The following is a 25,357-nucleotide window of genomic DNA, read 5'->3' on the forward strand; positions in this document are numbered from 1 at the left end:
GAACGGGCCGAGCACGGCTCTGCTGGGACAGCTGGCGTCTGATGGGGACAGGGACAGAGGGCAGGACCCCCCCACGCCAGCCCGAGCAACCTGCACCCCGGTGGCACAGCTGTGTGTCACCCCTGCCAGCAGCCCTGTGTGACAGTCCCCTAGGACCTGCACAGCACCCACGTCCCAGCGGGACCCCGGGACCTGCTCCCCCACCTCGGTGTGGGAGCCTGTGCTGACTGGGGACCCTCTGCTGCACCCATATCCTGGTGTGGGATCCACGCCCTGGTGCTGGGTCCCACAGGACAGCACCCAAGTCCCATCGTGGGACCCCAAGACCTGCATCCTCGTCCCAGCGCGGGACCCTGCACAGCACTCGCATTCCACCGTGGAATCTTGTGCACAGCACCCAGGGCCATGTGGAGCCCTGCGACCGGCACCCACGTCCCAGTAGGACCCTGCACAGCACCCACGTCCCAGTGTGGGACCCTGACCCCGCACCCGTGTCCCGGCGGGATCCTGCGACCGGCACCCACGTCCCAGAGCGGGCCCCGGCCCGGCCCGGTGCCGGCCGGCCCGGTTGCTCCCGGGCAGCGGCCCTGGCAGCGTCTCGCGTTCCCCGCCCCGCCCGGCTGGCGCCGCCGCCCCCGCCCCGCCCGGTGCCGCCCGGTCCCGCCCGTGGGCGGCGGGGCGGGGGCGGGGCGGGCGCAGGAGCCACGGGGCTGCGGGGCGGCGGGCGAGGGATGGCGGCCCCGGGGCTGGAGCGGCACCGGCTGGCGCTGCTGGCGGCAAAGGAGGACGTGAGCAACCCCCGGGCCGGGACCAACTGGTGAGCTGGGGCCGGGACCGGCAGAGGGAACGGGTACCGGGAGCGGACACCGGGAACGGGCACAGGGCGGGCACTGGGAACGGGGACCAGGCACCGGGAACGGGGACCAGGCACCGACAGTGCCGGGGCGGGCGGCGGCGGGCGGTCCGAGCCACACCGAGCGGCGGCACCGGGACGGGAGGGTCCGGGGCGCACCGGGGATCCGTCTGGGACGCGGGGCGCCGGGCCCGGGGGGGCTGTTCCGGCGGTGCCGGGACGGGCCCGCGGTCCTGGGACTGAGCCCCGCCCGCCGCTGCACTCGCCGAGCGGCGCTGGGAACCGGGCGCCCGGTCCCGCCCCGCCCCGCCCCGCCCGGTCCCGCCGCCGCCGGGCTGGGAGCGGCGCCGCCGCCCGGGAACGGGGCACGGCCGGGGGCTGATCCGGGCTGGGGGAGCAGCCGAGCCCCGCGCCGGCTCCTGCTGCCGATCCCGGGCTGGGGAAGGGGCCGGGGGTACCAGAGGTGCCCGGGGCGGTCAGGGTGCCCGGCCCGGCTGTGCCCCCTCCTGCCCCGGGCCGCACCGCGGGGACAGGCGGCGTCCTGCCCGGGGCAGGGAGAGGGAGGGGCCGGGGGTCCCGGGCCGGTGCCGCGGGGCTGGAGCCGCTTCCTCCCGTCACCCCGCGTCCCGGCCGGGGTGGCCTCACCCCGCTGGGCTGACATCACCGGCACGGCCCGGGATGGGGACAGCGGCACCGGGGCTGCACGGGTCCCGCAGCCGCCCCTTGCCCTGCGGCCCGGCAGCGGCGCTTTGGGCCCAGCACCGGGGCCACCGGCCAGCAGGGCGCTGCCCTCTGCCCTGGCCACTGTCCGGGCCAGCGCGTCGCGGTGCCGGAGCTTGGCTGGCCCCACGCCAGCGCCCAGCCCTGCCGCTGCCAGGCCTGCGCGCAGCCAGCGTGCCCTGCCATGTCCTGCCATGTCCTGCCATGTCCTGCCATGCCCAGCCACGGCCTGCCACACCACGCCACGCCATGCCCTGCTGTGCCACACCGTGCTGTGCCCTACTGTGCTATGCCGGCCGTGCCATGCCCTGCAGTGCCATGCTGTGCCAGGCCATGCCATGCCGTGCTGTTCCATGCTGTTCCATGCCATGCCATGCCATGCTGCTCCATGCCGTGCCATGCCACGCTCCACGTGAGCTCCCAGAGCTGTGCCGCGTCCCGGCCGGCGCGCAGCGCGGAGCAGCACAGCGTGCTGCCACATGTGCGTGTAATCGGAGCCATGAGGAGACAAAGAGGCGGCAGAGCCGACGGGGAATGCCCAGCCAGGGCCTCCGCCGGCAAGGGGTCCCCAGTCCCGCAGCCCCAGCCCTGGGCAGGGGGTCCTGGCACAGCGGGGGCGCTGGGGCTGCTCCCCCCGGTCCAGGCAGGCGAGGGGAGGATGGGGCTGGCAGGCCGGGGGCTGCCCGCCCGGTGGGGGGGGGGTGCCGCGTGCCCTGTGAGGTGCCAGCCGGGTGCTGGGTGCCACCAGCATCGCCCTGAGGGGCTGGGAAGGGGACAGCCCAGGGGGCTGGGGGGGCAGGGAGGCCGTGCCGCTGCGGCGCTTCCCGCGGCCCCATTGTCCCCGGGGCGGATGCTGCCGGCGGCACTTCCATGAATTCAGTGCGGGCAGACGGCACAGGGGGGCTCCGGGGGTGCCCTGGCCTGGCACGTCCCAGCTGCCTCCTCCTGTCCCCCCGGGTCCCCCGGGGCAGCTCCCGGCCCCCCGCAGAGCCGCTGCCCTGGGGGGACACAGCGGCCGGTGCTGCCCGGAGCGGGCCGGGGCCGCGGCCAGGGCCGTCCGGGTGGCCAAAGCACCTGCCGCAGGTGACCTTGCCGGGACCGGGGCAGCTGCCTGTGCGGCTCCCCTGCCCTGGACCCTGACCCCCCCTCTTCCCCCCAGGGCCGTCTTTGCCTATGAGAAGCACCATGACCTCAAGCTCCTGGACTCTGGAGGTAACGGGGAGCGGTGCTGCTGACTCCGCGCCCGGGACAGCTGGGGGTTACCGAGGGGTCCCACCGTTCTCACCCCCGACCAACCCCTCCCTGTAGCCGGGGGTCCGGATGAGCTTGCCGAAAAGTTCTCCAGCACCAGCATCATGTATGGGCTGTGCCGCATCCAAGACCCTGGCACTGGCGCTCACCGCATCATCCTCATCAACTGGGTGAGTGCAGGGCTTGGCGGGGGCTCTCTGAGCATCCTGCCCCCCTACCTGGCATCCCGGGGGACGGGGCCGCGTCACGGGGTCCCAGCCTGAGCCGTGTGTGTTGGCGGCAGGTCGGTGAGAAGGCACCAGAGTCCCAACGAGAGGCGTGTGCCGGGCACCTGCCCGCCATCCGCGCCTTCTTCAGGGTGAGTTCCTGGGGGCACAGGACCCTTTGGGGGGCTGAGGGGGGGAGTAGGTCCCACACCCCCCGCTGTGTCCCCCCCACCCCGGCCAGCCCGACCTTTGCTTGCTGCGCCGGGTGCATTCCTGGCTCTGCTGACTCAGACGCCGCCGTTCCCAGTTCCCAGCCTTGGCCGACGATCCGGGGCTGTGGTTGGGCTCCCCGCCCCCCCGGCCGGATCCTGTCCTCGCTCGGTGGGATCCTGCCCCCCACCCTGCTCCCATGTCCCGACCCCTAAAGACCCAGCTGGGTCCTGGATCTGGATCCGGCTCCACATCTGGATCTGCCCCCACAGCTGGATCCAGCCCCACATCTGGAGCCAGAAAGCACACACGAGGGAATGGTGCCAGGACTCCCCGGGGAGGCTGCACATCCGTCCCGGGGTGGGGGGGAGCGTGGGGGGGCCACGGGTGCCGGGGGGATGACGCCGTCCCGTCTCGGCGGCAGGAGGCCAGTGTGGTGCTGAGCGCCCGCCGCGCCACAGAGGTGACGCAGGAGGGGCTGAGCCGGGCGCTGGCACACATGGCCCCCGCCGCCCCCGCCAGGAAGGGACCCCCTCCGGACGCCCAGGAGCTGGTGGTGAGTGGGGGGTCCTGGGCGAGGATGTGCCCGCATGGACGGGGACTGGCTGGAAGGGCACCTGGTGGGCAATGGGGCTCTCGCCCACCCTTCCTGGTGCCCTCCCGGGGCTCCCTGGCTGGGGGGCTCCTGCTCTGAGCCCCCGGCTCGGTCCCCGCAGGGCACCAACTACCGCAAGACCAACCCGGCGCTGGAGATCCGCCGCACCAAGCGCGACTCCTTCTGGGCGCAGGCTGAGGTGAGGGGCGGCGGCACGGGGGGCACGGGCGATGGGTGCGTCCCCAGCCACCCCGGCATCCCCGGGACCGGGGTCACGGCTGCTGTTCTGGCCATGGCGGTGCCAAGGGCCTGGTGCGGAGCCGAGTGCGATGCTGGTGCTGGAGGGGGTCCCAGCTGGGGTCCCGGTGCTGAGCGCGGTGCCGGCGGGGTCTCAGTGGGGGTCCCGGTGCTGAGCGCGGTGCCGGGTGGGGTCTCGGCGGGGTCCCGGTGCTGAGCGCGGTGCCGGTGCTGAGCGCTCGGGCGCAGCTGGAGGAGCAGCAGCGCAAGGCGGAGGAGCGGCGGCGGGCGCAGGACGAGCGGCGGCGCTGGGAGCGGCAGCGCATGGAGGAGGAGCGGCGGGGGGCGGCCGAGCGGGAGCTGCGCTGCCGGGAGAAGGAGCGGCTGATCGAGGAGCAGCGGTGAGCGGCACCGGCGCCATCCCCGCGGCGGGACCCCCGCGCCTGCGCTTCCCCATCCCCGCGGCGCTGACCCGTGTGGCTCCACGCACAGAGACCCCAGCAGGGTCCTGCGCCCCACGGCTGCTTCCCCTGTGCCTGGTGTCCTTACGTCCCCCGCACCTCCCATACCCCGCTGTGTCACACATATGCCCCGTGCCCCCTCTGCTCCCTGTGTCCCCCTATGTCCCCCATACCTCTCATGCCCCCCAATCTCCCCCACACCCCCAATGCCCCCCATGAGCCCCATGTCCCCCCCGACACTCTTGTCCCGGCAGGAAGGAGCAGGCGCGGCTGGAGGCGGAGGAGCGGAGGAAGGAGAAGGCGCGATGGGTGAGCGGACGGCCGGGGGGTCTGGGGGTGCTGGGGACCCGCGGCCGCTCAGCCCCGCGTGTCCCGCAGGAGCAGCAGCAGCGGGAGCACGAGGAGGCCACGCGGGACCGCGGCCGGCACAGCGAGTCCAGCGAGAAGGCGGCGGTGAGTGCCGGGCGAGCGCCCGGTGCTGCCGCGGGCGGCTCTGGCTGTGCCGCGGTGCCGTGTGGCGGCGTGGCCGCGCCACGGGCGGTACGGTGCCGGGCGGCAGTGCCGCGGTGCCGCGTCCCCTGACCGTCCGGTGCTGCAGGAGGCGGCCGTCCTGGTGTCGCAGCGCTCGCAGAACCCCCGGGATTTCTTCCGGCAGCGGGAGCGCTCGGGATCCACCTCCGGCCCCCCGCTGCCCGCGCCCGCCCTGGGCGCCAGGCCCGGTAGGTGCCCCCGGGGCGGTGACGGTGCCCGGGGCGGGCGCGGGGTGCGGGGCGGGCCGGCCGCTGACCCCCCTGTGCCGCAGGTGCCCGGCGGCCGTTCCTGCGGTACCAGCGCAGCCTGACCGAGTCGGCGTTCATCTTCCGCCGGCCCGAGCCCCCGCCCGGACCCCTCCAGCCCGGGGCCTTCAGGGCTGCGCCCCCCGCCAGCCCGCACCGACCCTCGCCCGCCATCCCCCGCAGCCCCACGGCGACGGGGACCCCTCCCTGTGCCCCCACCGGGACCCCCCCCCCGCCCCATGGGGACAGGGTCCGCTCCCTGTGCCACCCTGGGGAGCCCCCCCAGCCCCGCCAGGGCAGAGCCCCCCCCCGCCACTGGCCCCACAGGGACAAGCCCCCCTCCTTGTGCCACCCTGGGGACCCCCCCCGGCCCTGCGGCCACAGAGGCCCCACCTCTGGCCAGCCCCATAGGGACAGGGCCCCCCAGCCCAGCTGGGACAGGGACAGGGTCCCCCCCCATGCCTGGGCCAAGGCCCTTGACCCCCACCAGTCCCTCCAGGACTGGGTGCCCCCCCAGCCCCCCCGGATTGGGGTCCCCTGACAGCACTTGTGGGGCAGCGGCCGTGCCCCCCCCCAGCCCCCCCTGGCAGCCCCCCCCGGACACGGAGGAGCCCGAGACTCTGCTGCCCCCCAGCCCCCCTGACACCCCCCAGGCTGGGGATGGGCCCCCCCTGGACACCTTCCCCCTGCCCAGCCCCCCAGCGTGGGCGTCTCCAGGGCTGGGCGAGGGGGTCCTGAGCCCCCGAGAGGGGTCTCCTGTACGCCCCGCTGGGACCCCCCTGCGCAGCCACAGCCCCCCCAGCCTGCCGCAGGATAGGGCCCAAGGATCGCAGCCAGGTGGGTGGCCAGGACCCCACTGTGGGGCTGGGGGGTCCCGCACCCTGGACCCCCCACCCAGGCCCCGGGACTGCCAGGGGGCTCAGCCTCCCCTCTCCCCATAGGGCCTGCGGGGCAGGAGCTCCCCCGGGACAACCCGGGGCACAACGGCATCGGGGGCCATGAGCATGGGGGGTGGCCGGTCCCCTGGGAGCAGGACCTCCCCCCGGGACAGGTACGGCACCAACCGAGGCAGCCGGGGGGAGGATGGTTTTGGGACTGGGGGCTATGGCTGGGTGGGCTGGTTCTGGAGGTCAGGATGGGGCTGGAGGGGACAGGACAGGGCTGGGGGCTGCAGGGGGGACACAGGGCAGGAGACAAGGCTGGGGACAGGACAGGGCTGCGGGGTCACCTAGGGGGGGACAGGCACAGCTGGGGGCCGTGGGGATCCCTCAGGCCCCCCCACATCTTGCAGGGGGACAAGCTCAGCAACAGCTTCTTCCTGCCACAGCCCCTGCACAAAGCCACGCCAGGTACCCCCAAACCCCCCGAATCCCAAACCCACCCCCCGTACCCCAGCCCTCCTGTCCCTGTACCGCCTGCACCCCCCACCCCTGTACTCCCCAAACTCCCCCTATCCCTGCACCCCCAATCCCACCCCGACCCCCATGCTCACCCCCCTCTCTTCAGGCTTCGCGCTGCTGCTGGACCGGGACGCGCCCCCCCCGCAGCGCCCCGGGGGCCGCAGCCCCCCCGCCGAGGACGAGGACCTGTCCCCACACGCTGTGTAGCCGGGGGCGCAGCCCCTCGCAGGGACACCCAAAGGCACCACGGCCACCGTCCCCAGCCACGACCCCTCCCCACACAGCGCAGCCCCCGCACAGCCCCACTCGCACCCACAAGAGCAGCTTTGGGAGCCCCAGCCCCCGGGGTGGCGCAGGGCGGGGGGCGCAGAGCACACCCCAGGGCGGCCAGAGGGACCCCCGCCCCCCAGTCACACAGCGGCTGTTAAATAAACTTTAATGCATATTAATAAGGTGGCAGCTCTGGCCCCGGGGGGGCCGGGCTGGTCCCTGCCGGGGGCGCTGCCCCCCGGGAAGGGCGGGGGGGGGCAGCAGCGGGGCCGGGGCGGCGGCCCCCCCGGTTAGAGGTGAGGAAAGCAGAGCTGGGGCCCTGTGCACCCCGGGTTAGACGCGCACCCACCCAGCGGGGTTTGCCCTGAGCACCCGCCCGGGGGTCCCCAGCACCCCCAGCCATGAGGGGTGTCACCCCCAGCCCCCCACTTGGCAGGGTCAGCCCTGAGCCCACCCTGCCCCGCCCCGCCCGGCAGACATTCCAGTTTCTCCCCAAGAACAGATGCTGGAGCCCCCGGCCCCCCAGGACTCCCTGCGGTGTCACCGGGGCTGCAGGGGGGTCCCCCCACCGCGAGGGTCCTGAGGCTCAGACCTGGGACTGGAGGGGCCGGGGGGGCGCGGGGGGGTCGTGCTTGGCAGCTGGGCTGGCGCTGCCGCTGCTGGAGCCGGAGCCGGGGGGCGAGGGGCGCCGGGGGGGCGCCTGCCGGGACCCCCGGCCCTTCAGGGTGCTGAGCTTGGCGTCCAGGGACAGGGTGCGGGGGCGGCCCCAGGGCCGGCGGGGGGGGCTGGGGCTGCCCGCCCGGCACAAGGCGGGGGCACCGGGAGGGGGCTCCTCAAAGAGGGACAGCCAGGGGGGCGTCCCGGACGCCTGGGTCCCCGCCCGCCGCGTCAGGATGTCTGTCACTGCCTCGATGTCGTCGGCCGGATCAATAGCTGGGGGAGGAACAGGGGGGTCAGCTGGCCCCCCCCAGACCCACAACCTGCTCCTGTGGGGATGGGACCTGCCAGCGGCCAGGACGGGGTGTCCCTGCGGCCAGGACGGGGTGTCCCCATGGCCAGGACAGGGTGTTCCTGTGGCCAGGACGGGGTGTCCCTGCGGCCAGGACGGGGTGTCCCCATGGCCAGGACAGGGTGTTCCTGTGGCCAGGACGGGGTGTCCCTGCGGCCAGGACGGGGTGTCCCTGCGGCCAGGACGGGGTGTCCCCATGGCGAGGACATGGCCTGGGGCAGGGGGGGACAGAACATGCTCATGGCTGGGACATGCACTGGAGCCAGAGCAAGCGGCTGCGTCCCGTGGCTGCCACAGCCACATGTGCCCGGCACAGCCACATGTGCCCGGGAGCCAGGCAAGCGCCAGAGCCAGGACCGCCAGGACGTGCCGCGCAGCCGGGATGTGCCAGAACGTCCCGTGTCCCGGCCATCCCCACGCTGTCCCAGCGGTGCCTGGGCCGCGGCACGTGGGGGTAACCCCGCCGGCCCCCCGCCCGTCACCTGTCGCTGTAATAGGAGGAGAGCAGAGCGCGGATCTCCGCCGAGACGGCGTTATCCTGCAGCAGGAGCCCTTCGCAGGCCGAGGGCGGCACGGCCGGGCCAGGCAGGGCTGGAGCCACCGCATGCGGGACGGAGAGACGGGACAGAGACGGCACGGAGAGACGGCACGGAGAGATGGGACAGAGAGACGGCACGGAGAGACGGCATGGAGAGACGGCACAGAGAGATGGCACGGAGAGACGGCATGGAGAGATGGGACAGAGAGACGGGACGGAGAGACGGCACGGAGAGACGGGACAGAGAGACGGGACGGAGAGACGGCATGGAGAGATGGGACAGAGAGACGGCACGGAGAGACGGCACGGAGAGATGGCACAGAGAGACGGCACGGAGAGACGGCACGGAGAGACGGCACGGAGAGACGGCATGGAGAGACGGCACGGAGAGACGGCACGGAGAGACGGCATGGAGAGATGGGACAGAGAGATGGCACGGAGAGACGGGACGGAGAGATGGGACGGAGACGGGACGGAGAGACGGCACGGAGAGACGGCACGGAGAGACGGGACGGAGAGATGGGACGGAGAGACAGCATGGAGAGATGGGACAGAGAGACGGCACGGAGAGATGGGGGACGGAGAAAGGCAGGAAGGGACAGGAAGGCAGGAGGGGGCACACAGAGAGATGGGGGGCAGAGAGGGGAAGGGGCAGCAGAGAGAACAGCGGCGTTAGGGAGGTGCCGGGGAGGAGCCGGCGCAGGTTAGCGGAGAGCAGAGAGGACAGCGGCGCAGCCCCGGCCCTGCTCACCCATCTCGTGGTACAGCGAGCCCTGCCGGGGCAGCACCGCGGGCGGCCGGCGCGGCGGCGGCACCTCCATCCGCATCAGCTCCTCGCAGCACTGCTTCCACTGGCCTGGGGACACGGGGTCAGTGCCACCGGGGGCCCGCGGGGAGGGGTGCCAGGCGGGGTCCCACCGGGACACGGGTCACGCTGGGATGAGGCGTCCCACCATGACGGGGGCAATTCAGGATGGGGCACTGCTGGGACCGGGGTCCCACCCGGAGGCGGTCCTGCCAGGGTGAGGGTCCCGCAGGGACGGGGTCCCACTGGGATAGGGGTCACGCGGGGCTGGGGGTCACGTAGGACTGGGGTCCCGCCAGAATGGGGTCCCACAGGGATAGGGTCCCGCTGCGATGGGATCCTGCAGGGATGGGGGTCCCACAGGGATGGGGTCCCGCTGCGATGGGATCCTGCAGGGATGGGGGTCCCACAGGGATGGGGTCCCGCTGCGATGGGATCCTGCAGGGATGGGGGTCCCCGCACCACCCCCCACACTCACTCATGTCGTAGAAGTGCTGCCAAAAGGCCTCCAGCCAGCGCTGCGCCTCGGCCTGGCTCTCGGCCACCAGCGTGTGTGTCACCTCCTCGCCGCCGTAGCGGTTGGTGACGGCCACGCCGTGGGGCTGCCCGCGGCCCTCGCGCTCCGTCGCGCGGATGCGGGTCTCCTGCGGGGCAGCGGCCCTGAGCCCCACAGCCCAGAGCCCCACAGCCCCACAGCCCAGAGCCCCACAGCCCAGAGCCCCACAGCCCAGAGCCTCACAGCCCCACAGCCCAGAGCCCCACAGCCCAGAGCCCCACAGCCCCACAGCCCAGAGCCCCACAGCCCCACAGCCCAGAGCCCCACAGCCCCGCGGCCCCGAGCCCCCACAGCCCCGCGGCCCCGAGCCCCCACAGCCCCACAGCCCAGAGCCCCACAGCCCCACAGCCCAGAGCCCCACAGCCCCGCAGCCCAGAGCCCCACAGCCCAGAGCCCCACAGCCCCACAGCCCAGAGCCCCACAGCCCAGAGCCCCACAGCCCCACAGCCCAGAGCCCCACAGCCCCACAGCCCAGAGCCCCACAGCCCCGTGGCCCCGAGCCCCCACAGCCCCGCGGCCCCGTCCCGCCATACCTTGTTGACGGCGATGGTGAGCGCCGGCTCCGTGCCGCCCTCGGCCTGGCTGGGGTCGCGGTAGCAGAGCAGCCCAGTGCCGCGCAGGACGCAGAACAGGCGGGTCCCGCTCGGCGCCTCGGCCCCCGGCGGCTGCCCCCGGAGCCGGCACCGTCAGCACGGCCAGCGCCGGGACACCGCGCCCACCCCGGCCACGCAGTGTGGGGGGACAGGGGCAGCCCCCTCCCCAGCACAGGGATCCCCCTGCTCCCAGCACAGCCCCGAGCCCATCAGCGGGGGCTGCTGAGACCCAGCACGCTTGAGCCCCCGCCCGCCACTGTCCCTGTCCCCATCCTTGTCCCTGTGCCCATCTCTGCCTCCATCCCAATCCTTGTTCCCATCCCTGTCCCAATCCCCATCCCATCTCCCTGCTGTCCCCATCTTCACCCCTGTCCGCATCCTCGTCCACATCCTCATCTCTGCCCCCATCCCCATCTTTGTCCCGCTCCCATCTCCCTGCTGTCCCCATCTTCACCCCTGTCCCCACCCTTGTCCACATCCTCATCTCTGCCCCCGTCCCCATCCTTGTCCCCATCCCTGTCCCTGTCCCACCTCCCTGCTGTCCCCACGTTTGTCCCTGTCCCCATGCTGATCCTCCTCCCGGTCCCCGCTCACCTGCAGCAGCAGGAAGCCGCTGGTCACCGGGGCGGCCATGCAGCGCGGCTGTGCCACCAGGCGACAGCACATGCTGCCGTACAGGGGCAGCCAGAAGGAGCTCTCCTCTGGGGGGGGACAGTTGCCTGGGGTGCCGGGGCACGGACCCCCCCGACCTGCCGGGACCCCACACCCGTCCCACCCCCAGAGCAGCTGGGACCCCAGTCCCGTCTCTCCCCCACTGCACCAGCTCCCCCAGACTCATCTGCACCCCACAGCAGCTAGGACCTCAGCCCCCTCACCTGTCACCCCCTGACCCCCCCAGACCACTCACTCATCACCCCCTGATCCCCCCAAACCCCTCACTCGTCACCCCCTGACCCCCCCAGACCACTCACCCATCACCCCCTGACCCCCCAGCCCCATCTCCCCCCAGAGTAGCGGGGATCCAGCCCCATCCGTTCTCTGTGTCACTGCGTCCCCTGAACCCCCTACCCCCCAAAGAAGCCAGGACTGCAGACCCCTCCCCAAGCACAGCCCCAGCCGTGCCGTGCCACCCTGTGCCAAGCCGTGCCAACCCGTGCTGTGCCATGCCGTGCCGTGCCACCCTCTGCCGTGCCGTGCCACCCTGTGCTGAGCCGTGCCACCCCGTGCTGTGCCATGCCGTGCAGTGCCACCCTGTGCTGAGCCGTGCCACCCCGTGCCGTGCCACACGGTGCCATGGGGCACTCACCATTGCTGGCGATGGTGAGGTCGTGGGTGCGGAACCCGTCCTGCACCTCGGCCAGGGACAGCACGGCGTGCGCCAGCAGGTGGAACCGGGGGCCCCTGCGGACAGCGTGTGAGCGGAGGGGCCGAGGGACACGGGGGGCACGGGGGACATGGGGGACACGAGGGACATGGGAGACATGGGGGACATGGGGACACGGGGGCACATGGGGACACGGGGGCATGGGTAACATGGGGGACATGGGGACACGGGGGACATGGGAGCACACAGGGACAGGGGGACACAGGGACATGGGGGCATGGGTAACACAGGGGACACAAGGGACATGGGGGACACGGGGGCACACGGGGACAGGGGGACACAGGGACACGCGGAGACACGGGGGACACGAGGGACACTAGGGACATGGGGGCACACGGGGACAGGGGGACACAGGGACACGGGGACATGGGTAACACAGGGGACATGAGGACATGGGGGACACGGCGGCACGGGGGACATGGGGGCACAGGGACACGGGGGCGATGGGCACATGGGGACACAGGCACGCGGGGGCACTGGGGGCACACGGGGGCACTGGGGGCCCGCGGGGCGCGGGGCGGCACTCACGGCACGCTGGGCGCGGGCAGCAGCAGCGGCGCGGTGCCGCCGCTCCCCGGGGGGCTGCCGGGCGCCCCGTCCATGGCGGCGCGCACGCGGCGGCCCGAGGAGCGGCCCAGCGAGGTGCTGAGGCGCGTGGCCAGCTTCCGGGGGGCGCTGCCCTGCGCCGGCCCCCCCGCCAGCGCCGCGCTGTACAGCTCCACCTTCAGCTCGAAGTCCGGCCCGGCCTCCGAGCTGGGGGCACACACACCCCCCGTCACCCGCCGGGACCCCCGCACACCGCACAGTGCCCGCGGCGGGGGGCGCGGGTCCCAAGGGAGGGAGCAGGGGTCCCCCGGGGCTGCAGGGGAGGGCACGGGTCCCCCCAGCAGAGTGCAGGGGACTCCCCGGGGAGGAGGGGTCCCAATGTGCAGTGGCAGGGGGGTGCAGGGGTCCCCTGGGGAGCACGGGAGGGCGGGGGTTCCCTGGGGGTCACAGGCGACCCCTGGGGGGCACAGGAGAGCAGGGGTCCTGTGGGGGCTGTTGGGGTCCCCTGGGGACACAGGAGGACAGGAGCCCATGGGCGTGCAGGGGTCCCCGGGGGGCACAGGAGGACAGGGGTCCATGGGGGTGCAGGGGTCCATGGGGGGTGCAGGGGCCCCCTGTGGGCACAGGAGGGCAGGGGTCCATGGGGGTGCAGGGGCCCCCTGTGGGCACAGGAGGGCAGGGGTCCATGGGGGTGTAGGGGCCCCCTGGGGGGCACAGGAGGGCAGGGGTCCATGGGGGGTGCAGGGGTCCCCTGGGGGCACAGGAGGGCAGGGGTCCATGGGAGTGCAGGGGTCCCCTGGGGGCACAGGAGGACAGGGGTCCATGGGGGTGCAGGGGTCCATGGGGGGTGCAGGGGCCCCCTGTGGGCACAGGAGGGCAGGGGTCCATGGGGGTGCAGGGGCCCCCTGGGGGCACAGGAGGGCAGGGGTCCATGGGGGTGTAGGGGCCCCCTGGGGGCACAGGAGGGCAGGGGTCCATGGGGGTGCAGGGGTCCCCGGGGAGCACAGGAGGGCAGGGGTCCATGGGGGTGCAGGGGCCCCCTGTGGGCACAGGAGGGCAGGGGTCCATGGGGGTGCAGGGGCCCCCTGGGGGCACAGGAGGGCAGGGGTCCATGGGGGTGCAGGGGCCCCCTGGGGGCACAGGAGGGCAGGGGTCCATGGGGGTGCAGGGGTCCCCGGGGAGCACAGGAGGGCAGGGGTCCATGGGGGTGCAGGGGTCCCCGGGGAGCACAGGAGGGCAGGGGTCCATGGGGGTGCAGGGGTCCCCGGGGAGCACAGGAGGGCAGGGGTCCATGGGGGTGCAGGGCCCCCTGGGGGCGCAGGGTCCCGGTGCCCCGCTCACAAGAGGAAGGCTCCCTCGAAGCAGATGTCGGTGAGGGTCCGGTCCACCAGCACCATGGGGGTGTCGTGGATCTCGGCGCCCAGCTGCAGCAGGCAGAACACGGCGCAGCGGTGCAGCTCTGCGGGGCGGGGGCGTCAGCGCAGGCGGGGGCGCTGCGCACCCCCCCGCGCCCCCACTCACCTCCCTTGTTCCTGAAGTACTCCGTGTCCTTCCACATCAGCGGGATGCGCAGGTCTGGGGGCAGGCGGCAGTGAGGGGGACTGAGCCCCCCGGGACAGCCCCGTGGGGACACCCGAGGGCCCCGCGCCGGCTGCCTGCACCCAGGACCCCCCCATGGGAGGGTGCACGGTGGGGGGGCTGGAGGCACCCACTCTACCCGGGGGGCACAGCAGGACACCCCACCAAGGGAAGGTGCAGAGATGGGGGTGCTGGGTGTATATGGGGGTGTCAGGAGGGGCATGACAGCACCCCCCACCATGGGATCGTGCACAACAGGGGTGCTGGGTGCACAGGGGGATGCACAGGAGGGTGCAGAACGGGGGTGCAGGGTGCATGGCAGAACTCCCCAGTATTGAAGGGTGCACAGAGGGGTGCTGGAGAGGGCAGGACCCCCCAGTATGGGAGGGTATACAATGGGGATGCTGGGTGCACAGGGGTGCATAGGAGGGTGCAGAACGGGGTGCAGGGTGCGCCCTGAGGTGCACGCGGGGGCCGCAGTACGTGGGGGTGCACACAGGACCCCGTACCTGAGAGGCAGACGGTGCCCCGGCAGGGCAGGCGCTCGTCCCCGGGCGCGGTGTCCGAGGGGCTGCGGGGACACGTTTGTCGTGTTGTGCTGTTGTGCTGTGTTGCTGTGCTGTTGTGTTACTGTTGTGCTGCTGTTGTACTGTGTTGTGTTTTGTTGTTGTGGTGCAGTGCTGTTGTGTTGTGCTGTGTTGTGGTTGTAATACGTTGCTGTTTTGCTGCTGTGTTGTGCTGTGCTGTTGTGCTGTGCTGAGCTGTGTTGTTGTTGTACTGTTGTGTTGTTGTTGTTGTGTTGTTGTTGTTGTGCTGCTGTGTTGTGTTGTGCCGTGTGAAGTCCCGCCTCCCGCCCGTTCCCGCACCCCCCGCCGCTCCCGCGCCCGTTCCCGCGCTCACTGCCGTTCCCGCGCCCCCCGCCGTTCCCGCGCCCCCTGCCCCGCACTGTTCCCGCGCCCCCTGCCTCGCACTGTTCCCGCGCCCGTTCCCGCGCCCCCCGCCGCTCCCGCGCCGCTCCCGCGCCCCCCGCCCCGCACCGCTCCCGCGCCCCCCGCCGTTCCCGCGCCCCCCGCCGCTCCCGCGCCCCCCGCCGCTCCCGCGCCGCTCCCGCGCTCACCGCCGCGCCGCGCGCCGCAGCAGTTGCGCCTCCTTGCGGCGCTGCAGCTCCGCCATGTAGGCCAGCGCGCGCGCCGAGCACAGCAGCAGCGACTGCGCGGCCCCCAGCGCCTGCTCGCGCCGGCTGCACGCGGCCAGCAGCTTGCACGCGCCGTCCCGCAGCCGCAGCTCGCGCTCCAGCTTCCGCTGCATCTCCGTGTCCTGCAGGGGGCGGCACGGGGGGGCGGGGGCAGGATGGTGGGACGGGGATGGGGCACGCCGTGGGGCGGGGGCGCGGTGATGAGGGCACGGGATGGGGGGCAGAGAGTGGAGGGCACGGGGTGAAGGTGCACGAGATGGGGCTCCGGGGTGGGGGACGGGGTGGGGGACGGGGTGGGGGGCAGCCCCTGTGGCTGCCGCTTCCCCCCCAGGGCCAGGGAGCAACACACACACCCCCCGCTCTGCACCCCGGGGGTCCCGGACATGCACCCCTGGGGGTCCCGGCCCCACACCCTGGCTCAGCACAGCTCGGGGCGCCCGTCCCAGGTCCGAGCGCGGGGGGGACACCAGCACCCCCCCCCTCCAGCCCCCTCCCACCGCAGGGTCAGTCCCCGTGGCCGCCTCTGTGACCCCACACCAGCCTGTGCTGCGGCCAGGGGAACACGCCGGGACCCCCGGGGCCACCCAGCCGCCAGCTCCTGGGGGTCCCCCTCCCGGGCCCCACAGCTGCCCACCGGGGGCCCCTGTCCCACTGCCCCCCAGCAGCCCCCAAACCTGCCCGGAGGGGAGCTGTGCACCCCATGGAGACAGCAAGCACCCCTAGATGTGCCATGCATCCCCCAGAGGTGCCACACACCCCACAAATATATAACGTGTCCCATAGGGCAAACATGCACCCCATGGATACTTCGTGTACCCCACAGCAGAGCCATGTACCCCACAGGTGCACCAGGCACCCCACGGATATGCCACGCACCCCATGGATACATCATGTACCCCACAGATAAGCCATGCACCCCACAAATACATCATGTACCCCGCAGGGGAGCCACATACCCCACAGATACACCATGTGCCCCACAGGGGAATGACACACCCCACGGATACACTGGGCACCCCACAGATGTGCCATGCACCCCACAAATATATCATGTACCCCACGGGGGGATGGTACACCCCACAGATACACCCTGCACCCCACAGCTGTGCCATGCACCCCACAGCCACATCGGGCACCACACAGGGGACCCACGTGCCCCACAGATGCACAATGTGCCCCACAGATTTACCACAGACCCCCCAGATATGCCACACGTCCCACTAATACTTAATGTGTCCCACGGGGCCACCATGCACCCCACAGATAAACCACACACCCCACAGATACATTATGTACCCCACGGCAGAACCACATACCCCACAGATACATCATGTACCCCACGGCAGAGCCACGTACCCCACAGATACACCACACACCCCTTGGATGTGTCATGCACCCCCCAGATGTGCCATGCACCCCCCGGATTCATAATGTGTCCCATGTGGCAATTGTGCACCCCACAGATAAACCACACACCCCACAGATAAACCACACACCCCACAGATACACAGTGTGTCCCATGGGAGAGCCGCGTACCCCACAGACACACCATGCACCCCACAGACACATTGTGTATCCCCGAGGGAATGGCACACCCCACAGATACACCACGCACCCCCCAGATGTGCCACGTGCCCCACGGCCACATCACACACCCCATGGGACCCACAGATACACCACGCGCCCCACGGATTTGCCACGCACCCCCCAGATGTGCCCCATGGCCCAGACACCCCTATGGGGCGGACACACCGACAGCCACACCCCCCGGGCCCCCCCCGGCCGGTACCGGCTGCTGCTCCATCCCGGTACCGGCTGCCGCCTGAGCCCCCCCGGCCCCCCGCCCGTGAGCCGCAGTGACGTCACCGTGCTATAAATAACCCCCAGTAGCGGGCGGGGGGGCGGCAGCACCCGGGAACTCGCCCCCCGGAACCCGCCGGTGGGACGCGGGGATGCTCCCCGCAGGACGGGACGGGACGGGGGTGGCGCCCTCCACCGGCCGGGGCCTTTGGGACCCCCGGCCCCCGGGCTCTCCGGGCTGCGGGGGTCCCGGGGGGGTCCCCAGATTCCTACCTGGAGGCTAATGGCGATCTGGCGGATATAGAGCATGTTGAGATCTTCCAGGATCCGCAGCTTCTCCTGCATCTGCAGGCGCTGCCCCCTCCCCGCCACCTCCATCGGGACCACCGGCGCCCCCCCGCTCACTCCGGGGGGGCTGGGGGGGGTGGAGGGGGTGTCCCGCATCCACCCCGCGTCCCCCTCCGCGGACCCCGCGGCATCCAGCGCCGTCAGGAGCGGGGCTCGCTGCCCACCCCCCGCACGGCTGCGGAGAGAAAAGGGCCCTTTCATCGGCCCCCCCGGTACCGGCTGCCCGGCCCCCCCGACCGGGCACCAACCGCCCCCGGCCGCGAACAACCGGACACTGTGCGGGAAAGGGCAGCGGGGGCGGCCGGGGAGGGGACAAGGGGTGCGGGGGACAAGAGGGGGTACAGGGAGGGGACAAGGGGTGCAGGGGACAGAAAAGGGGTCCTGGGGAGGGGGGACAAGGGACGGGGTGCAGGGGACAGGACGGAGGCTGCGGGGACAGGACGGGGGTGCAGGGGACAGGACGGCGGGGACAGGACGGGGTGCGGGGGACAAAACGGGGGGTGCGGGGGACACGACGGGGGACACAGGACAGGACGAGGGGCGCAGGACAGGACAGGGTGCAGGGACAGGACGGGGTGCAGGGACAGGACGGGGGGTACAGGACAGGGTGCAGGGACAGGACGGGGTGCAGGGACAGGACGGGGGTGCAAGGACAGAATGGGGGTGCAGGGACAGGGGTCCAGCAGCCCGCACGGGCGCAGGGGACGGGCTGGGTGGGGGGCCCGGGACAGAGGGTGCCGGGGACCGGGAGCCGTTCGGGAGCTGGGGGGGGGTGTCGGATCGGGGTGCGGGGAGCCGACCGCGTACCGGGATCGGGACGGGCGCGGGGACGGGGGGACGGGGTTCCGGTACCGCCCCCCCTCACTCCCGTCGGCCCCGGTGCCGCCCGCCGCCCCCTACCGGCCCCGGTGGGCGCAGCAGCGCGAGCCAACCCCCGGTACCTTCCGCCGCTCCCGCTCCGCCGCTCGGCGCACAGGAAGGCGGCGGCCGCCCGCCCCCGGCCCGCCCCCCGGCCGCTCCTCCGCCGGCTCCGCTTACAGGGGCCGCCCCCCGCCCGGCCCCACGAGCGGCGGCACCGGGGCTGCCCCGGCCCCTGTGCGGGCGGGACCGGGGGTGCTGGGACCCCCCCCAAATGCCCTCTCGTGTTCATCAGGATCCAGCCGTGTGCACCGGGACCCCCCATCATGTGCATGCAGGACCGGGGCTACTGGGTCCCTCTGGAAATGCGCCAGGACTTCCCCCCGTGTGCAGCGGGACCCCCCGAGTGCACCGGTGTCCCGTGTGTGTATCGAGACTCCCCCGACGTGCAGACGGTACCGGGCGAACCGGGACCCCCCCATGTGCACGGGAACCTCCCCAAAAGTGCACCAGGGAACCCCCCATGTGCAGCTGTCACCGGAGGAACCGAGACCCCCTTGTACGCACCACGACCCCCTGTGTGCATATGAGATCCTCATACGCACGACCCCCTGTGCGGGACCCCCGGCTGCACCGCTTCACGCCGCCGGGTGCCACGTGCCAGCAGGACGAGGGTCTCGTTCCCACCGGCGCGTCCCCTGCGGCCCCCGCCGCGGAGCCCCCCCGGGCACCCCGGACCCCGTGCGGTGCCGGCGCCCCCCACCCCGGCGCCCCGACAGCCCCGGGTCCCGGCAGCAGCAGCAGCCGCGGTGCCGCCGGGCTGGCGCGCTGCCGGGGGCGCGGGCGGCTGTGCCGGGAGCGCGGGCGCTTCCCGCCCTGCCGGGGCCGGGACCGGGGCCGGCCGGTGCGGCGGGAAATCCCGGCTGGGCCGGTGGCAGCCGGTGCTGCCGGCGGGACGGGCAGGACGGGCGGGACGAGGGCGGCGGGAGCCAGAGCGCGGGGAGCGGCCGCCAGCTGCATGCCCGCGGCCGGTGGCGGGGCCGGGGCGGTGGCGGGGCCGGTGGCGGGGCCGTACCTGCGCGGTGTCAGCCAGCAGGCTGAGCCGGCAGCGGCCGCGGCGGATCTCCATCTCCAGCGCCGAGCCGCGGGCCACCGTCACCCGGCTGCGCTGGTTGCGGCAGAACATGGTGCCGGCGCCGGTACCGATCCTGGGCCGCTCCGGCTCCCGCGGGACTTTCCCCGGCTGCGGCCCCTCCCCGGCCCCGCCGCACCTGGCACGGGGCGGGACGCGCCGGGGGCACCGGGACGCGCCGCTCCCGGCCTCCGCCGACCCGCAGGGCTGCCGGGCAGCGCGGGGCGCGCCAGGCGGGGCGGGGGCTGGGCCGGGGCCGGTACCGGGCGGCTCCTGGCGCGGGCGGGACAATGGCCCGAGTCAGCGCGGCAGCTGCGGGCCCGGGGGGGCGGGGGGTGAGCCGGGTGTGCACGTGCACGTGGCAGCGCCCGCCGGCGGAGCCGCACCGGCCCGTGTGCGTGTGTGCGTGTGTGTGTGTGTCCACACGCGTGGGCAAGAGCTGGCACGGGGGCGTGCTCCCGCGCGCGCACACACACGTGCACAGCACGCGTGTCCGTGAGCGCAGCCCCGTGCGCCCGGCAGCGCGTGCCCGCGGGCACACTCACACGCGCTGCCCGCCGGAAACCGCCGCCCCGGGCCCGAGGATCCCGCGGGGCGGGTTTCCGCCCGGGCCGCGCTCCCCCTTGCCCGCTTCAAAGATGGCGGCAGCGGCGCCGCTGCGCCCGCCCGCCCGGGGTCACCGCGCCCAGCGGAAGCGGGTCCGCGCGGAACCGGTTCCCCCGCCCGGCGGGCCCGCGGCGCCCGATGAGCGCGGGCTGGCGGCGCGGCGCGATGGACGGCGGCGAGCGCGGCGAGCGCGGTGAGCGCCGGGCCAGGCGGGGCGGGCGGGGCGGGACGGGACGGGACGGGACGGGCCGGGCCGGACGCGCGGCTGCGGCCCCGGGCCGGGCCCGGCGGCGGGTCCCGGGCCGCGCTGACCGCCGTGCCCCGCAGGGCAGGACGCCGAGGCGGGCGGCGGGCACGGCGCGCACAAGAAGAAGCACAAGAAGCACAAGAAGAAGCACAAGAAGCGGCACCACCACGAGGCGGCCGGGCCGCCCCCCCCGGGCCCCGAGCCCCGGCAGCCGCAGCTCAAGCTGCGCATCAAGCTGGGGGGGCAGATCCTGGGCACCAAGAGGTGAGCGGGACCGGGGCACATCCCGGCACCAAGAGGTGAGCGGGACCGGGGCACATCCCGGCACCAAGAGGTGAGCGGGACCGGGCAGATCCCGGCACCAAGAGGTGAGCGGGACCGGGGCAGATCCTGGGCACCAAGAGGTGAGCGGGACCGGGGCACATCCCGGCACCAAGAGGTGAGCGGGACCGGGGCAGATCCCGGCACAAGAGGTGAGCGGGACGGGGGCAGATCCCGGCACCAGGAGGTGAGCGGGCCGGGGGCTGCACGGGCTCTCCCCTCGCCCGCAGACACGTGTCCCCGTCCCGGCCTCACCGCCCCGCTCTCCCCGCAGCGTCCCGACCTTCACGGTGGTCCCCGAGCCGCCGCGCTCGCCCTCCCCGCTCATGGTGGTGGACGAGGAGGAGCCCACCGAGGGGGTGCCCATCGAGCAGTACCGGGCCTGGCTGGGTGAGCCGGGGGTGCGGGGGGTTCGGGGCAGGAGGGGACCCTGTGGGGATGCTCCAGCCCCTCCAAACGTGCTGGGGTGTGGCTGTTCCCCTGTGCCGGGGCACGGACGGTTCCTGTCACCTTGTCCCGGGGTGGGGTGACCCCCGTGACTCCTGTGCCCCCACTGCCCGCCCAGATGAGGACAGCAACCTGGACCCCTCACCACTGCCCGACCTGGACTCTGAGAGCTGCTTTCCCACCCGCGAGGAGGAGGAGGAGGAGGAAGAGCGCTGGCTCGACGCACTGGAGAAGGGCGAGCTGGACGACAACGGGGAGCTCAAGAAGGAGGTGGACGAGTCCCTGCTGACGGCCCGGCAGGTGAGGGGGCCGAGGGGTCCCCGGGCAGGGCGGGGGCGCAGCCGCGGGGCTGGCGCTGCCAGTGCTGGGTGAGACGGGGTGACAGGGGCCCCAGAACCGGAGCGGGGCTGGAGTTGGGGGGGAGGGCCGCCCCGGCCCGGCTGTGACGCCGCCCCCGTGCCCCCAGAAAGCGCTCCTGCACAAGCAGCAAAGCCAGCCGCTGCTGGAGCTGCCCATGGGCTACAAAGCGAAGGAGCTGACGGAGGAGATGCTGGTGAAGCGGGAGGAGCGCGCCCGCAAGCGGCGGCTGCAGGCGGCCAAGAAGGCGGAGGAGAACAAGAACCAGACCATCGAGCGCCTCACCAAGACCAACAAGGCCAAGGTGAAGACGCTGCGGGAGCGCAAGGCCAAGCAGGCGCCCTGCCCCGTCGTGCACTATTGCAACGCGGCCGACCGCATCACCGTGTCGTTCCCGCCGGGCATGGCGCTGCCGCTGCCGCCCGCCCCCGCGCCCGCCGCGCCGCCCCCCGTGCTCTGCGGCGTCACCGGCTGCTCCAACCACAAGCGCTACAGCTGCTCGCGCACCGGGCTGCCGCTCTGCAGCCTGGCCTGCTACCGCCGCAACCTGCAGCTGCGCGCCGCCGTGGCGTAGGGGCCGCGGCTGCGCGGACAGAGGGGCCGTGGGGCGGCCCCGCTGTGGACTGAGGGGGCTGGGGGCGGGGGGGGCACGGCTGCGGCTGGTCCGGGGGGGGTCCGGTGTCGCGGGGCTAATTAAAGGCTTTTGGAGTAGGAGACGAGTGTGGGTCCGGTGTGGGGGGGACAGACCACCCTCCCCCCGGGAGCGCTGTGGTACAGCCCTTCGCCCCCCCTCCCCGAGCGCTGTGGTACAGCCCGTCCTGTTCCATATCCCCCCCCCGCCCGGAAGGATTATGGTAAAATCTTCTCTTTCCCCCCCGCCCCGGGAGCGCTGTGGTACAGCTCGCCCGCCGCGGGGGCGGGGACCCATCCGGCCGCAGCGCTCATTGGCTGGGACCTTTCCGGGCAGCGAGCGGCGGTGCTGATTGGTCTCCCGCCGCGCCAATCACGCACGAGGGTTGTGCCTGCGCCGCGCGTTCGCCACGCTGTTCCGAACGCCCGGCCAGCCAGGGGCGGCTGTGCCAGTCCGCCGGGCGGGGCGGGGTCACCGTTGGCTGGCGTCCCCGTCAGTCACACGCGGGAGGGCGGGGCTCCGCCTCCGGTTGGAGGTGCTGGCCGCCAATCTCGGCGGGGGCGGGGCTCGGTCCCTTTGTCTCTGTTGTTGGGCGTGAGGCGCGGGCAGACGGCGCCCGATTGGCGGAGTCAGGGCGGCGGCGGCGGCGCCGATTGGCGGGTGTCGGCGAGGCGGCGGCGGATTGGCCGGCGGCGGCCGCGGGGGGCGGCACCTTCGGCCCGGGCGTGATGGCGGCGGCGAAGGCTGCGGCCCGGGCGGCGGCGGCGGGTCGGGCGGCCGCGATGGCGGCGGCGGGGCGGGCGGCGGGGCAGCGGCTGCTGCTGCGGGCGGCGGGGGCCGGGGCCGGGGCGGCCGAGCGGGCGGAGCCGGCGCGGGGCCGCGCGGGGCTGTAGGCGCGGCCATGGAGCGGCCCGGGAGCGGCGGCGCCGAGGGGGCCTGGGCCGCGCTGCTGGGCCGGCAGCAGCAGCAGCAGGTACGGGCGGGACGCCGGGGGGGCCGGGCCGCTGCGGCTGCGCCGGCTGACGGTTGTGCCCGCAGGCGCGGGAGTTCTGCCCGGGGGTGAACAACCAGCCCTACGTGTGCGAGACCGGGCACTGCTGCGGGGAGACCGGCTGCTGCACCTACTACTACGAGCTGTGGTGTGAGTGGGGGCGCGGGGGCGGGCGGGCGGCGCGCAGCCGCAGCCCCGCGGGGCGGCCCGGCGGGGGGCTGACCCCGCTCTCCCGCGCTTCCCCGCAGGGTTCTGGCTGCTCTGGACCATCCTCATCCTCTTCAGCTGCTGCTGCGCCTACCGGCACCGCCGGGCCAAGCTGCGCCTGCAGCAGCAGCAGCGGCAGCGGGAGATCAACCTCATCGCCTACCACGGTGCCTGCAACTACCCCGCCTCCATGATGGACCTCAGTGAGTGCGGCCCCCCCGGCAGCCCCTGCGCTCCCCCCCGCCAGCCCCTGCGCTCCCCCCCGCCAGCCCCTGCGCTCCCCCCGGCCAGCCCCTGCGCTCCCCCCGGCCAGCCCCTGCGCTCCCCCCCGCCAGCTCCTGTGTCCTCCCCCTAGCCAGCCCCTGCGCTCCCCCCGGCAGCCCCTGCGCTCCCCCCGGCCAGCCCCTGCGCTCCCCCCGGCCAGCCCCTGCGCTCCCCCCGGCCAGCCCCTGCGCTCCCCCCGGCCAGCCCCTGCGCTCCCCCCCGCCAGCCCCTGCGCTCCCCCCCGCCAGCTCCTGTGTCCTCCCCCCAGCCAGCCCCTGCGCTCCCCCCCGGCAGCCCCTGCGCTCCCCCCCGCCAGCTCCTGTGTCCTCCCCCCAGCCAGCCCCTGCGCTCCCCCCGGCAGCCCCTGCGCTCCCCCCGGCCAGCCCCTGCGCTCCTCCCGGCCAGCCCCTGCGCTCCCCCCGGCAGCCCCTGCGCTCCTCCCGGCCAGCCCCTGCGCTCCCCCCCGGCAGCCCCTGCGCTCCTCCCCGGCAGCCCCTGCGCTCCCCCCCGGCAGCCCCTGCGCTCCCCCCGGCAGCCCCTGCGCTCCCCCCGGCAGCCCCTGCGCTCCTCCCGGCCAGCCCCTGCGCTCCCCCCCGGCAGCCCCTGCGCTCCTCCCCGGCAGCCCCTGCGCTCCCCCCCGGCAGCCCCTGCGCTCCCCCCGGCAGCCCCTGCGCTCCCCCCCGGCAGCCCCTGCGCTCCCCCCGGCCAGCCCCTGTGTCCCCCCGGCCAGCCCCTGTGTCCCCCCGGCCAGCCCCTGTGTCCCCCCGGCCAGCCCCTGTGTCCCCCCGCCAGCCCCTGTGTCCCCCCACCAGCTCTGCCCCAGGGCCCCCAGGGCTGCGGCTCCAGGCTCACTCCTCCGGGGCTGGTGGCAGCCCGGGGTCTGCGCTGATGCGTGCCCGTCCGCAGGGCTGCTGGCCTCCTTCAAGCTGCCGGCCTACGAGGAGGTGGCCCACCAGCCCAGCACGCCGCCGCCGCCGTACAGCGCCATCCTGGCCCAGCTGAGCGGCCCCCGCGGCCGCCCGGGCTCCGGCAGCCTCACGCTCTCGCCCAGCTCGGAGAACTGCACCAGCTGCTCCTGCGAGTCGAGCTGCGCCACGTCCCCCAGCAGCACGTCGCTGTCGGCGCCGGCGACGGACGAGACGGAGCGCAGCCGCGCCAGCACGCCCAGCGAGGAGGGCGGCACCAGCAGCACCAGCTGGGAGCTGCCCCCCGAGGAGGCGCCGGCCCGGGGGGGACCCCCCCAAACACGCCCTGTTCTCCTCCACCGTGGACTTCTTCGAGGCCGACGGGCACCCCTGCTCCGACATCGAGGAGGGCGAGGAGGAGGAGGGCGGCACGGCACGGGAGGAAGGCAGCGGCAGCAGCGAGCACTTCCGGCACCGGCGCCTGACGGGGACTCGGGCATCGAGGTGGGACGCTGCCCGGAGGAGGAGGAGGGTGAGGGCGAAGGCTCCCAGCTCCTGGGCAAGGCCGGACCCCCGCCCCGCTGCGCACTGCCGGGCCCCGGGGGCGCCGAGGGGCCCGGGTCTCCCGTGCTGCCCGTCTGAGCCTGCGCTGCCCCCCGGCCTGCGCTGCCCCCCGCCTTGGAGCAGCTGTGGGGAGTGGCGGGTGCAGCCCCCCTGCTCAGAGGGCACTCGGACGGGCAGCGCTGCGGGGGGCTGCCCACGGCCCCCCGTGCCTGCTGCTGGGGGCTGGGGCAGCATCCTGGGGTCTGGACTCTCAGTGCGGAGCCCCCAGGGGCCCCTCACCCCAACTGACCCTCCCGCCCCCCCCGTTGTATCTGGTACCTCGTGCGGCGCAGCCCCCCCCAACCCCTGAACTGCTCCCGGGGCCCCACGCCTGCCCCGTCCCCCCCCGCTGCCGGGGCCGCGCAGCCACGTAGCTCTTGCACCATTAAAGATGTGGAAGAACAGCTGCCCCATGCCTGCCGGGGGGCACCGGGGGGCCACGGGGCTGACTGAGCAC

General features: G+C 74.0%; 4 protein-coding genes across 5 annotated transcripts; 3 read left to right on the top strand and 1 right to left on the bottom strand.

Moving 5' to 3' along the window:
- Positions 1–686: 686 nt before the first annotated feature.
- LOC308040073 (drebrin-like) lies at positions 687–7,100 on the top strand. The gene is given in 17 exon segments (XM_080343883.1): positions 687–817; positions 2,733–2,785; positions 2,882–2,994; positions 3,108–3,182; positions 3,665–3,796; positions 3,957–4,034; positions 4,322–4,473; positions 4,788–4,842; positions 4,912–4,986; positions 5,132–5,252; positions 5,336–5,535; positions 5,537–5,554; positions 5,637–5,707; positions 5,809–6,146; positions 6,251–6,360; positions 6,601–6,658; positions 6,816–7,100. Coding segments are annotated over 17 exon segments (1,836 nt in total). The 5' UTR covers positions 687–731; the 3' UTR covers positions 6,917–7,100.
- A 465-nt stretch (positions 7,101–7,565) lies between these two features.
- On the bottom strand, positions 7,566–17,343 carry RTKN (rhotekin; the record flags this gene model as incomplete). The annotated part of the gene is made up of 12 exons (XM_080344062.1): positions 17,257–17,343; positions 15,106–15,305; positions 14,498–14,559; positions 13,932–13,985; positions 13,752–13,869; positions 12,393–12,617; positions 11,787–11,881; positions 11,075–11,181; positions 10,421–10,552; positions 9,810–9,975; positions 9,278–9,382; positions 7,566–7,912 (listed from the first exon to the last, which is right to left on the bottom strand). Exons 1-12 carry the CDS (start codon positions 17,326–17,328, stop codon positions 7,566–7,568), a joined length of 1,683 nt encoding a protein of 560 aa, XP_080200188.1. The 5' UTR covers positions 17,329–17,343.
- Positions 17,344–19,982: 2,639 nt separating this feature from the next.
- On the top strand, positions 19,983–21,925 carry INO80B (INO80 complex subunit B). Of its 2 annotated transcripts, none has more exons than XM_080344198.1 (5): positions 19,983–20,120; positions 20,255–20,438; positions 20,770–20,885; positions 21,061–21,242; positions 21,409–21,925. In XM_080344198.1, exons 1-5 carry the CDS (start codon positions 20,066–20,068, stop codon positions 21,871–21,873), a joined length of 1,002 nt encoding a protein of 333 aa, XP_080200324.1. In that variant the 5' UTR covers positions 19,983–20,065; the 3' UTR covers positions 21,874–21,925. The 2 variants fall into 2 exon arrangements, with proteins under 2 accessions (XP_080200324.1, XP_080200323.1); XM_080344197.1 differs by having other exon boundaries at positions 20,008–20,128; positions 20,254–20,438.
- Positions 21,926–22,790: 865 nt separating this feature from the next.
- WBP1 (WW domain binding protein 1) lies at positions 22,791–25,292 on the top strand. Its single transcript, XM_080344267.1, is given in 6 exon segments — positions 22,791–22,903; positions 22,969–23,071; positions 23,170–23,331; positions 24,299–24,621; positions 24,623–24,779; positions 24,782–25,292. Coding segments are annotated over 6 exon segments (975 nt in total). The 5' UTR covers positions 22,791–22,831; the 3' UTR covers positions 24,940–25,292.
- The last annotated feature ends 65 nt before the right edge of the window (positions 25,293–25,357 follow it).

This window comes from Nesoenas mayeri, assembly GCF_963082525.1.
Source record: "Nesoenas mayeri genome assembly, chromosome: 4".
Classification (NCBI taxonomy): Eukaryota; Metazoa; Chordata; class Aves; order Columbiformes; family Columbidae; genus Nesoenas; species Nesoenas mayeri.

Excerpts from the sequence above, each read along its gene's own strand:
- INO80B (XM_080344197.1), top strand. The coding sequence starts at position 20,066 with ATGAGCGCGGGCTGGCGGCGCGGCGCGATGGACGGCGGCGAGCGCGGC. Across the intron at positions 20,886-21,060 it reads GCAGTACCGGGCCTGGCTGG|ATGAGGACAGCAACCTGGAC; the intron begins GTGAGCCGGGGG and ends CTGCCCGCCCAG. Across the intron at positions 21,243-21,408 it reads CCCTGCTGACGGCCCGGCAG|AAAGCGCTCCTGCACAAGCA; the intron begins GTGAGGGGGCCG and ends CCGTGCCCCCAG.